General features: G+C 38.5%; 2 protein-coding genes across 2 annotated transcripts; both read right to left on the bottom strand.

The window, feature by feature from the left end:
* Positions 1 to 188: 188 nt before the first annotated feature.
* On the bottom strand, positions 189 to 4,698 carry LOC121796144 (probable trehalase). The gene is made up of 10 exons (XM_042194895.1): positions 3,918 to 4,698; positions 2,506 to 2,625; positions 2,324 to 2,439; positions 2,151 to 2,251; positions 1,967 to 2,076; positions 1,740 to 1,812; positions 1,389 to 1,641; positions 940 to 1,039; positions 643 to 856; positions 189 to 391 (listed from the first exon to the last, which is right to left on the bottom strand). The coding sequence occupies exons 1-10, from the start codon at positions 4,508 to 4,510 to the stop codon at positions 305 to 307; spliced, it is 1,767 nt and encodes a 588-aa protein (XP_042050829.1). The 5' UTR covers positions 4,511 to 4,698; the 3' UTR covers positions 189 to 304.
* Positions 4,699 to 8,273: 3,575 nt separating this feature from the next.
* On the bottom strand, positions 8,274 to 11,063 carry LOC121793358. The gene is made up of 5 exons (XM_042191357.1): positions 10,816 to 11,063; positions 10,628 to 10,731; positions 8,914 to 9,557; positions 8,571 to 8,682; positions 8,274 to 8,457 (listed from the first exon to the last, which is right to left on the bottom strand). The coding sequence occupies exons 1-5, from the start codon at positions 10,888 to 10,890 to the stop codon at positions 8,406 to 8,408; spliced, it is 987 nt and encodes a 328-aa protein (XP_042047291.1). The 5' UTR covers positions 10,891 to 11,063; the 3' UTR covers positions 8,274 to 8,405.
* Positions 11,064 to 12,690: the final 1,627 nt, after the last annotated feature.

Genomic DNA, 12,690 nt, shown 5'->3' with positions numbered 1-12,690 from the left:
AGTTGTGACCTATAGTCACCTAGGCAATTTTATTGCTAGTTACATTAGATCATAATTGATCCAAAAGTTCTTATCGATAAATTAAATTTTCCATTGATTAAAACTTAATAAATAAGAACAACATGAAAATTATATAGGAATATGAGAATATTAGTAATTAGAAATATGATATGCAACATATATAGGAATTATAAACTGAATTGGACAATTTATATTTCCATAATCCACGTTTATCATGAAATATCATTATTTTAATACAGAAAGTCTCTACATAGTCAAATAGAAATGTCAATGCTCTCTCTGTTTAAGTGCAGTCAAGTTTTAGGTCTTGTGGCCATCCAAATGTCTCCAAGAACGCCAATACGACACCGTTCGACCAGCCAAATCCTGTCTGCTCAACAATCAACACCACATTAATATATTAAGCTCAGAAATAAGAATGACTAAATCATGCTCTTAATTTCACAATAAAAAAAGTGCAGGTTGTGTGACAAAGTCATGTGCATATAATGTAGTAGAAGTTTACAAATTTGATTGAATTTTGTTTCCTTATAAAGAATTTTTTTTTTCTGATAAACAATAAGTAGTACTCCGGATTTCATCTTTCAAACAACAAATATTGAGGAAAATGAAATAACTTACTTGGGGCTTATATTCACCGCCGCCTCCGGTGGATCCACATTCTCGTACATCGTATTTTTCGTGCATTGCTCCCGTCTCCTTAAAAGCGACATAGTTGGTCTTGGTCCACTTGATGGCGATGTCTCGAGCAATCTGTGTAGCCCTTTCAGTCCCAGAATTCAAAAGTCCTTCAGCAATCATGTGCTGAGTAGGTGCCCAACCATTTGGAAAATCCCTATATATATGAAGTCATGTAATTAAACTAACCATACTAAACCAAAAATCTTCATTTATAGGATAAAATTTAAATCTACTCACCATTGTTGCCCTGATTCTATCAGAGAAGTTGCAATTCCAGCAGCACAAATCAGACCACTGTTTTCAAGACTTGAGACTACTTCATCCACCAACTTAACATCTTCAATCACATTTGCAAAGATTAAGTTATTTGGTAAGCATAAAAATTTGTTGAATGGGTCATGATGAAACGACGTAAACGTTTGATTAACGTCGCGTTTGACATAATCTATGTCAAACGTGGCGATGGAACAATGAGTCAGCTTATCGGATTCTTAAGTACATAATGGATTAACACACGAAAATCCACTTCGTTACAACAACATACATCAAACTTTTCACGAATTTCAGAATTTTTTTAAGAAAAAACATATTTTTAGACAACGGTAAAAGTTTGGGATAGATTAACCATATCAGTATTAGACAGATCTTACAAAAAATTTTATGGTAAAAAGATTGAGCGGGCGAACCTGAACTAAAAGGCTCGATCCACAGGGGAGCGAAGTTGGATGCATATAGTTTCTTATTCTGGTTCGAAGCGTTCCATTTGTGGATCTCGGATGAGTCAGGATCGGTTAACCAGTAATCGAGCCATTGGTGCTTCTCCGCATTCCAAAGGATAGAATCGATGGCCTTTTTTCGAGCATGAGAAGCATCTTTGAAACGCTCTGCTGTCACAGAATCTCCAATTGCATTTGCCAATATGCTTATATCAATTTCCATCTAATTAATAGTATCACACAACTAGTTAATTAGTCATATGTGATCCATGATTTCCACAATTTATTTACTAAAAATATTAACATGAAGCCAATTCTTGCCTTGAGAATAAAAGCATTCAAGTCCACAGGTAAAATTGAGGTGGTTGCTAGTGTTGTGAGATCAGATTCATCCCTGAACCAATACAATACAATAATTAATTTATTTACATAGAGAAAGGTTAGATTGGATCGTCCACCAAAATTAGTCTCTTTCGATTTTTGATAATATGACCCGTTGTGTTTCTCGTTCTCTATCAAGACTATTAGTGGTGGACGAAATACGGTACCTCATCCACCTAGTGCTGAAATCCATTCCAGATTCTGCAGCAGAAGCCATTTCCCTATATAGTTTTTCTTTAGCACATTTGCTTGGCAGTTTAGAAGCTGTTTCTGTGTCCTGCAAACACAAATTTCTAGTTTAAAAATAATTTTATTATAAAGTTAGATACATAATATTAAAAAAAATCATACAATAATGAAGGACTCTGGTCTTGGCTGATTCCATCTTGCATAGTATCGACTTAAACTGTGATTCAAGCCTTGAGAATCTTGAATCGACACCTTATGAACCCCTTCAATCACAAAGTGAGTAATTTTGAGTTTTTATTTAACCATGTAGTAATTTTGATTTGACCGTTTTGTACCCGAGTTCCAAAAGTGGTGCTCCTTGAGCAATGCAGGAAGAGATTTTGTGAGTAAAGTCTCATCATTAGTTGTATTGTATATTTGTACGACCATTGAGCTCAGAAGAGGAGGTTGGCTGCACAATAACCAATCACGTTCTATTAAAACAGTAAATAGAGACTATCTCGTATCAATTTTGTACCTCCGGTTAGTGTAATAGGCCCGTGCACCGTTGAGAGGATAACCGAATTCATGCACGAGTGAGATGAGATTATAGACCATCCCTTTAGCCGTCTCATACATTTTACTAGCTAACAAACCCCTGCATGCATCACAACACATTCTTCATAAATCACAACTTATGATTAGGGGTGAGCTAAAAAATCGGAAACCGAATATCCGAACCGAACCAAACCGATATTTTGAAATTCACTTCGGTTATTTCGGTTTTTCGGTTCGGTTTTGAAAATACAAAAATTTCAGTTTTTCGGTTCGGTTCGGGCGAAGAAAAAAACCGAAAAATCGAATTTATTTAATTATTTATATTATATATATATATATATATTACTATTATTTAATTATAACTAAAAGTAAAACCCTAATTGGAAACTCAATCACTCAATGACTCTTAAAACAGAGCCCAAATTAATTATTTTCAGTGGCCCAATTCAATTTTAAAAAAATGGCCCAATCTCCTACTATACTCCCATCCGTCGGCCTACTCCCTCCCTACTACTCCAAAAATCCCCAAATCATCTCAAACTCTAGATCGCCTACATCTCTCCCATCCCTCTCGTCGACGCCGCAGGGCAGCCGCCCTTCCTGCGCCTCGCGGCGGCGTCCCGCAACCTCCGACACTGCCTTCTCCCCACCTCCCTCCGTCTACTTCACCCCTCCTTCATTTCTCCCTCACAAATCAAAATCTCGGTTGAAATGAATGACCCTAACTTCTCTCTCTTCCTCTCAACGAGTCGATCCAATGACCGTCGTTTCGGAGATACCGTCGTCGAGCTTGGCTTGGAGCTAGCCGATCTCCGCCAACGCCTCAGTCGCCGCTTGCTCATCCCACGACCGCCATTGCGCGTCGAGAATCGCCTGCAGCCTCGACTCTCCACCGCACGTGATGCTCCGCCGTCGGGTCGCCACTGTCTCGCACGTCGATTTTTCTGTTTTTATATAATTTCGGTTTTTCGGTTTAATTCGGATTTTAAAGTTATATTTTCGGTTTTCGATTTCGGTTCGGTTTTAATTTTAGGCGAAATTCGGTTTTTTAATGTAACAATGTTGATTGTATACCTCATCCGTTCTATTAAAAATTGTCTGTTATCTTTTGAGTTTGTTCCATGTGCTGTGTTACTAGTACTAGCTAAGATCCATTGGATTTTTAATAAGATGAAGATGGTTCCATATATATGAAGCCAGTCAAAGTCATAACTATATTTGTTGTTCTTATCTCGTGAACCTTGTTTAATAGTACTACACGTCTCTAGTTAGATAGAGATTACAAGACAAATATATACGGTTACATGTCATTATATTTGTCTCTATCTATTTATTTATAATCAACCACTAATAAAAAGCAATAACCAAAACAGACAAAAAAGAAAAACTGACCTTATGATCCAATATGAATCCCAATAATAAACCTCCCTGAACCGGGAACCGGGTATGATAACCGGGTTCTCCAAAGGCAGCAAAGTATGAAACTCGGGCTTCTCAAGAACCCGGCCCGAAACCTTCCTACACAAATTCTTCCAAAGACTATGCACTTCCAAGGCCCAAGCCCGCACCTCCGGGCTCTCCACCTTCGGCAAGAAGACTTCGGGCTCCGCCACGTAGTCAACCGGGCTGACAACCACCAAATCCTCCTCGGCCGCGGCCAGATACTCCTCCATGAACCGGTTCAGTTCCTTAGCCGGAACTGAACCGGACTCATTTTTCGGTAGCTTTTCGAAGGCCTCGACCGTGATCGAGAGGTTTCGCTTGAGCGAGAGGTCTACGTAGAGCTTCGGGTCGAAGTCCTTCGGCCCGAAAGCCCGAAATGCGGTTTCTTGGAGGGTTACAAGAAATTTGACGAGCGGAGTTGTGGGGACGATCGGGCCCGGGTTTTTCGGGCCGCATGCATCGGATGTAACGGTGATGGTCATGATTGAGAGGATGAAGAAGAAGAAGAAGATGATCGGGCTCAGTGATTTGTGTTTGTCCATGGGAACGGCATGTTTGTCTTTGTGTGTGAATGTGTGTGTTTATTTGAGAGGAGAATATGTATCTATCTGTATGTATTTTTGTATGAATGAGACGAGAATATGGATTCGATGAGGGAATCAATTGCAGACAGCAAATTACAAAGCCGGCCCTAGGAACACTCGCAGGTTGAATTTATCAATCAATTTTTAGTCCAACTTTGATTCCATATATATGTATGAATATTGAAATTGAAGAATAAATGCATTAAATACAGACTTTTGGATTGGCTTTAATTTATTTGTGCTTGAGTTGAGTTTCAATTTCATGTGGGAATAGGATGGTGATATGTACATTAATTAGGGATTAATACATAAAAGAAAAATTATTATAGAGATAAGTCATAAATGAGAATAATAAAAAATATACTGTATTTTATTATTTTTCCATTTTTAAATTAAAATTAAAATTAAAATTAAAATTGAAGACTTCACACTTATTTTAAATTATTAAATATATGAAACTGGAAGAAATATGAAAATAATCTTTTTTTGAATATTAACTTTTAAATTTAGTTTAATTATAAGAAAATATAAATGCACTATAAAGACCAAAAGCCTTTTGGGTAGAACTGTGTGACATATAGCTCGTTTAATCTGATTCGTATCACTAAAAAGTTTAAATTGGCATTGTCTATGAAATATGGGAAACGATCAAAAGAAGCGACGGCTACAACTAGAATGTAGACCGAAAAGTTTAAGGGAAAGAACGATTTTGGTTTACGGTGGATGAAGATGAAAGTGATCTTGTTACGGCAGGGTTTGGCCGAAACATTGAATGTGGATCCAAAGGCAAAAGAAACCGTGACTATGACAAAGTTGATATGGGTGTCATTTGATTTTTTTTGGGGTCCTATTTACTAATTTCATTGGATGAGAAGTTCAAACAATCTTATTCAAACATTACTAACTAAAAGAAGAAATGGCAATTATCAAGAATTACCATTAGATGGTCCAGCTTGTTTGTTGGTTTGCTTTGAAAAGATGAATCCCATAGTTGTCCATTTTTTTTAAAATTACCCAATTTTCAATTTTCGGACATGGACGGCTTAGAGCATCTACAATGGCTTTCGCCCAGCCATAGCTCAGCCACAAACTCCTCCTGTCACATCATCATTACTAAAAATCCTCTTGTCACATCATCAGGACAAACAAATAGCCCAGCAATAGCCTAGTCACATCACTCATAATTATATAAAACAAATAATTGACAATCACACAAAATACGGAATTAAATTTACGACACAGATACGGGAAAATTCAATAATATTATTTAAATTAAAAAAAACATTAAAAAATACATTAGTTTAAAAAAAGTACATTAAAAAAATACATTAATTTAAAAAAAATTACATTAGTTAAAAAAAACGACCTCCGCCACACTCCTCGTCTCTGTCGCCCCCGTCGCTGCCGCTGGTACCCCTCGTGCCCTCCAGTCTTCAAATCGTCACGCATGCTCACGAGCAATGCGTGAAGAAAGCTCTTCTCCTCGGGGTCCTCTGCCGCCTTCCAATCGGCTAAGATCTTGACTATCTGAGCACGCGTTTGTTGACGCGTGAAGAATTTGAGATCCTCTGTCGACTGGCCAAGGGGGGATGCCGACTGGACCTCCTGAGACCCCCCTCCCGTTGCGCCCGCCTTTGACCAACCGGGCGAGTTCGGCGAGCGAACGATGGAGGGGACGGGAGCTCCTGAGCACCCTCGGGGAGGTCGTGGGAACCACCGCTGCTGCCGCTGTAATCACCGGTATAGTTCAGTCATTGCTTCTTCGGCCAGCCAGCGTCGAAACCTGCCCGGAACTTCTCGGAGTCATTCAGCACCTCATAGCAGTTCCAGTAGGTGAACTCCTTATACAACCCGGGCTGGGGGAAGGCTTTCTCCGATATCCTCCTGCAGTCATCCTCCGTTTGGCCACTGCTCTGCATGCGGAGGGCGTTGGCGTACAAGCCCGAAAATCGGGAGACCCCAGCCCTGATTCGGTCCCACGCCTTCCGGCACTCCTCCCCGTTGCGCGGCCTCCCCTCCGGGCAAAATGCCTTGTAGGCTGCTGCTATTTTGGCCCACATGTTGACGATCCTCTGATTGTTCGAAGTGAGGGGATCATCGCAAACACTCACCCACGCCTTGGACAGCGCGACGTTCTCGGCATCCGTCCACCTCCTCCGCACCGAGCAGTCGTCCTCAACCGGCTGCGATGACTCGCCGACCCTCTTGCCCTTCCCCTTGCCCTTCTTCTTTGGGGGGCCCCGACCCCGCCCTAATCCCCCCGTTTGAACGGGAGTTTCCTCAGCACCGAGAAGATCAAACCCCAACTCCTCTAAGGATAAAGTCTCATATTGCGTGAACTGCGCCTCCGCTGAGGTCGATGTGTGCGAAGAAGCAGTCGAAAAATCAAAACTGGGGCGATAGACGTTTCCCCCCCGGCGTCCCATGCGTCGCCGGTACCCTTCCCGGCATCATCTGCATCCCGGGTGCCCACCCCTGCATCATCTGCATACCGGGTGCCCACCCCGGCATCGCCGATAACCCCCCGGCTGCCATCCCGGGCATCATCTGCTGCCACGGGTACATGTTGTAGTACCCGGGCATCGGACCCCATCCACCTCCCACGGGTACCGGGGGAGTTTGAGACCCGCTCGTCATTGGAGTACCTTCGTTGTTGTTCTCCAATTCACGTTGTTGATCTTGTACAGAAATTAAGATATATAGAGTACTCGTTAAAACAAGTGGTGCGAATGAAAACGACGTGCAAAGGGCGTATACATAGTGTTTCGAAATTTTTTTTAAAAAAATCGCTCGCCGGTCCGGAGCTTGCAATGGTGGCGAGCAGACCGGCGAGCGCATCACCCAGCGCTCGCGAATAGGCATGCGCTCGCTGATTTTTTCGCCGAAATGGCGCTCGCCGGTTACAATGGTTCGGCGAGCGAACCGGCGAGCGCCGGAAATCGGCTAGCCGGTCCGCTCGCCGTCATTGTGGATGCTCTTACTGTTATTGGATCATTTGTAACTAACAAAATACTTTTATGGCGCATCTTTGAAAAGCATGGATTATCTCTACAATAATCCATGCTTAAGATTCACGCAGCACTTATAATTAACTAATGCAATTTTTTATTTGTTTCCTACATTGGATTCTTTTTTTCAGTTTTGTAGAAGTCATTTCAGGGTAATTGTTCGTATTTTAAGTTTCGATTATTCAAATTATATTTTGTTATTTACCATGTAGGCTTGGAAAATCTGATTGAATATTATTATGATGAGATAATCTTATCTATCTTCTTCCTTGATGTTTTACATTTTGTATTATATAGTACTTCATCCGTCCCAATGAAGATTATCTCTTTTCTCCTTGTGTGGCACGGGATTTTATGTATCTTTATTTTATGTGTTAAGTGGAGAGAGGAAAGTAAGAGACAGTGAATAAATAGAGATAAAATGTTACCAATTCTAGTAATAAATCATTTTGGCTGAGACAAAACTAAAAAGATAAGTGAATCGTCTTTAGTAGGACAGAGGAAGTAGTATTTTTTTAATTTATTAGTGCATTATTTTATCTAAATGAATTTTATAATTTCAAAATCCTGATGTTTTTAAATACATGAATCATATTTTCCAAGAATTAAATTCTTAAGAAGAATTTTTCAAAGAATAATTTTCGTATATTACAGAGTCTTACTTTACCAATTTTATAGTATAAAAATATATGTCACCCACCATCAAGACTACATTTTGTGGACATAGTGATATATTGAGGTCCTCCCAACAAGTATAGAATAAAACAGTTGCAACAGTTGTATAAATATGTAGGTTGTCAAAATGACATGATTCTCTTGCTTGCATTACATCATAGACTCAAACCTCAAATGCCTCGACCTTGTTTACTTCCCTCCGAAGACTGCTCAGAAAGATACCTAGATCACACAGAAGACAATATCAAATGAAGACAGATCAATTGAAATCTCAAAACCCACATGATGAGCATTGAAAGAACTTATCAAACAGTAATGTTTTCGCATATCCTTACTTTCCAGTATAAAGTCCTGCAGTGTACCAAGCCCTCAGAACCACATCAAGATCTGTTGTAGACTTGCTTTCGGGAGATTGCCCAGTTTCGACACCCAGCTCTTTATATGTCCCTGAAATTCACCATAAGGAATAGAGTGTAGAATTCATCAAATTCTTAAATTGACGATACAAAAAAACTCTACTCTGTATTTTCTAATTTTTTTTGTCAGTTCACTTCTTGGAAGTATGGGAAAGTAAGTTTCAGGAGTAATATTTCCACAAACAAAATTTTAATTAATCATCCCAAGCATATAAACAATGCACAAAACATGTATGGATTAAAACAATTGAAAACATCTCACCTCCATTTGCTTCCTTTGTTAATGAAAGTGCTTTTTCAGCAGCGGCCATTGCCATATTAACAAAATCAGGATCCTTTTTAGGCTCAGAATTGGCATTCGGAGAACCTTTTGCAAGACAAGTTGTATGAATATAGTTACCGCCAGAACAAGCAGCAGGTGATGAGTTACATGGAACAACCCAATTTTGACAGCCATATGGGCAGCTACAAGCTACAGTTTCATAGGGTTGAGGAACAGATGCTTGATACTCTTCAGTCATGGATGTACTGGAAAAGGGATATTGATTATTCCAATTATTGTATTGGTTAAGTTGCTGGAGAATATGCTGCCTCTGATTCTCAATCTCATAATATTTGTTCAACAACTTGGTATACTCTTCAGAACCATCCGAATGGCATGATGCCTCATTTTGATGTTTTATATCCGTTGAGACTGTATATTGGCATTGGGAAACTGATGTAGTAGCAGAAATGTCATTGGTGGGTGGAACAGGGCACTCGTGAATATTGGAAAAACCTACACATTTTGCAGAAGAATCTAACTCCAAAGGAGAATCTTCTGTGCTTACTAAAGTCTCTGCAGTCTCCACGACATGTGTTGTGGTTTCCAGCCCATTTAAAAGGCTGTCATCATTCTGGACAAATCTTCATCAAATAACAAGAAAGTTTAGCAGCAAATATGTTATAGATGAATATAGCTCTCAGTCTCAGATGATTTGCAATTAAAGTTATAAAAGCACTATGCTCGTACTAAAGAAGAGAACTTTCCAGTTAACGGATCTGAAAGAGAAACAATTGGGCATATACATGTAAGTTTGAAGTTCAAAAGTCAAACAACAGCACCAGAATTTGATAAAGTTAAGGCGGTTCTCAAGAATTCCGTCACAGCTATAGATGTTCAATAATTTATTATCCATATGATGGAAACAATAACCGCAAAAACCACTATTTATATCTGGACTGAACTGAATCAACATGCCCAAGCAAAATCCTTTCAGTACTTAATAAACAAAATAGCATGTAACGAAATAATAACTGAAAGGTAAATAAAGCAAGCCTAAACAGGCTTCCCTGACATCTAATTGCGTCGCGAATACACCTCCAAAGATGCACTCGTAGCACTGCTATAGAATTCTGTTACGAGAACATCTACTCAAAGAGTGTTGCACTTGATTAACGGAAACCCATTCCCAAAAAAAACAATGACATCCCTGTGGAATCTTTGACAAAGCTCTTTGGCGGATTTTAAACTCCAATCGAACAAAGAGAAAGCCTTCAGGATTACATGAACAAGTATATATGGTTCTTTAACAAGTCCATAACAATCTATTTTCGTGCAGGTGCGATACGGCCTACAATAGTTCAATAGTTCTACAGTTTGTCTATAGGGGGGCAAAGCTTGTCTAACATGCAGTAAAAAGTTAATAATGCTAAGATCAGCCATAAAAGGTTGAGCTAAATTGCCATATTCCTTTCCTCAATATGTAACTGATACTACTGGTAACTGGTGGAAACAATTAATCTTTTCTAAAATTCGCAGTTCTGATTTTTCTCCATACATCAAATTGATGCCCTAGTTTACACTAAACCGTAAAACAAGATTTAATTAGCATATTTTGTTTCCTACTTTCATTAACATCATCATAATCTCATAGCCATATAAAAATTGCAACAAATAAATCACACAAAGTACATATTAGTGCAAGCACACTCACTCAGTGTTGGAGCCACACTCAATGCTTCCATTATCAGCTCCAGCGCCTGGTGAATTTTCCTCGGCATTAATAATGGCCTTCTCTCCACTTTTTACATTCATCGCCTGCATTGGAAAACGAAAATGATTAACAAAAGCAATAACAAACAAATTTTCAGCCGGTGCTTAGAATATAGCATGGAGATTTGCCTTGTATTTGGTAACGGCGTGGTCGAAGGCTTTAATTAGGGCAGAGTCGTCCCAAATCTCTCCCTCTTTCCCCATGACTTGTGTTCTGTTCCAAAATCTCTGCAAAAGTGATGAGAAAAAAAGATGGATTTGAAGCGGAGAGAGGAATCGGCAAAGCTAGGAGAGGCGGCGGATGAACTCTCAAGGCGACACTGATTCGTCGTTTTAAATTCAACTAGTATCACACACCCTACTATGCACAGACTATGATATTTCCAAACATTGATTTAAGATTATAAATTAATTAACATGATCTAATTAATAAAAAATTAATATTTGAATGTAAGATAGTAAAAATGGAAAGGTATAAAATATATACATTCGGGATGTCAATCGGGCTGGCCCATCAGGTTTCGGGCCAACCTACTCGGGTTGCGGGTCAATCGGGTGTGGGCTAATCGGGTTATGATTTCTTTCGGGTTATAAAAGCTCAGCCCTAACCCTAAAAGCTCGGGTTTCGGGCTAGCCTAGCGGGTTAATCGGGTTGCTATCGATAATATTAACATGCGATCAATCCAATAAATAATGATTAAAATTACTAATATTCATACAATATAAAACATTTAATTATGATATATTTAAGGTATATGCTTAAATTCAATCATAAACATGATCAAATACTAATATTTGAGATATTTCGTAGAATTTTAATGTGTGTTTTAAAAATTTAAATATTTTTTTTGTGAATTTGAAGTTTTTAATTTATTTATCAATTATTATATTAATAAAAATTCAATATATAATTTGTAAATTTAATATAACATTGCAGTTATTTTTTTAGTTCAAATTAATCAATGAAATGTCGAATTAGGAGTAAAAATAGAATAATAGAAATTTTATCGGGTTTTCGGGTCAGCCCGTCGGGTTTTCGGGTCTGGCCCTAATGGGTTGCGGGTTAATCGGGTTTTGATTTTATCGGGCTAGAAATTTTCAAACCTAACCCTATAAATTTGGCGGGCTATTCGGGCCAGCCCACGGGCTACGTGTTACATTGACATCACTACATTCGATACATTTTTTTTAGTTTGTAATAAATAAATAAAGTATTCATCCACATATAATGCTAGTACATGTGTCAATAAACCAATAGTATCTTTTTAGTGCCCCTAAAAACATTTATGGAGAGCTAAAACCCATAAACCAAATATATTTTCGACGTGGCCTCTTTTGCTCATCTCCAAAGGCACCGTCTTCTCTTATCACATATCCATTCTCCCAATATCTCAAGTTTTCCATGTTCGATAACTGTATGATGTCCTATTTCTACATTCAAAAAGGTTGTCTATTGACTCGACTGTCGTGTTAAAACAAAAGCACAACCTACTTTCTATTTATAAGCCAAAAAATATTTATGATCATATATTCATATTACAAAACATTTCACTTCCTCTATTTTAAAGTCTTTTCCCTTTTTTAACTTTATTATCCATCTTTATATGCTCCTTCCGTCCCATAGAAATAGATTCAACTCCCGCCAAACATTAAATCCTTACACGTGTACATCATTTACTATTAAACATGTATATCAAAGGCCAATTTCATACATTATTTACCGTATGAAATCCAAAACACATATAAAAAATAAAATTCAATGCATGTTGTGGTACTATACCCTAGCCCCATGGATTGCTAAACCCTAGGAGAATGATTCAAACTCCCTACCCTTAGTGATATTTTCATTTTATGAGTGAGTACTAAAACCTAACCCCATGAATTGCTAAACACAAATGGTATGAATTCAACTACCACCAAACATTAAATCCTTACACAGGTACATCATTTAGTAGGACGCATGTACATTAAAGGCTAATTTTCGTATGTACTGTATGAAATCTA

Source organism: Salvia splendens, chromosome 3, assembly GCF_004379255.2.
Source record: "Salvia splendens isolate huo1 chromosome 3, SspV2, whole genome shotgun sequence".
Taxonomy (NCBI): Eukaryota; Viridiplantae; Streptophyta; class Magnoliopsida; order Lamiales; family Lamiaceae; genus Salvia; species Salvia splendens.
The sequence above is the reverse complement of the archived record's forward strand: the minus strand, read 5'-3'. Positions and strand labels throughout refer to the sequence as shown.

Excerpts from the sequence above, each read along its gene's own strand:
- LOC121793358 (XM_042191357.1), bottom strand. The coding sequence starts at position 10,890 with ATGGGGAAAGAGGGAGAGATTTGGGACGACTCTGCCCTAATTAAAGCC. Across the intron at positions 10,732-10,815 it reads ACGCCGTTACCAAATACAAG|GCGATGAATGTAAAAAGTGG; the intron begins GCAAATCTCCAT and ends TTTCCAATGCAG. Across the intron at positions 9,558-10,627 it reads GAGTGTGGCTCCAACACTGA|ATTTGTCCAGAATGATGACA; the intron begins GTGAGTGTGCTT and ends TATTTGATGAAG.
- LOC121796144 (XM_042194895.1), bottom strand. The coding sequence starts at position 4,510 with ATGGACAAACACAAATCACTGAGCCCGATCATCTTCTTCTTCTTCTTC. Across the intron at positions 2,626-3,917 it reads GATTCATATTGGATCATAAG|GGGTTTGTTAGCTAGTAAAA; the intron begins GTCAGTTTTTCT and ends TGATGCATGCAG. Across the intron at positions 2,252-2,323 it reads GCACCACTTTTGGAACTCGG|GGGTTCATAAGGTGTCGATT; the intron begins GTACAAAACGGT and ends TTGTGATTGAAG.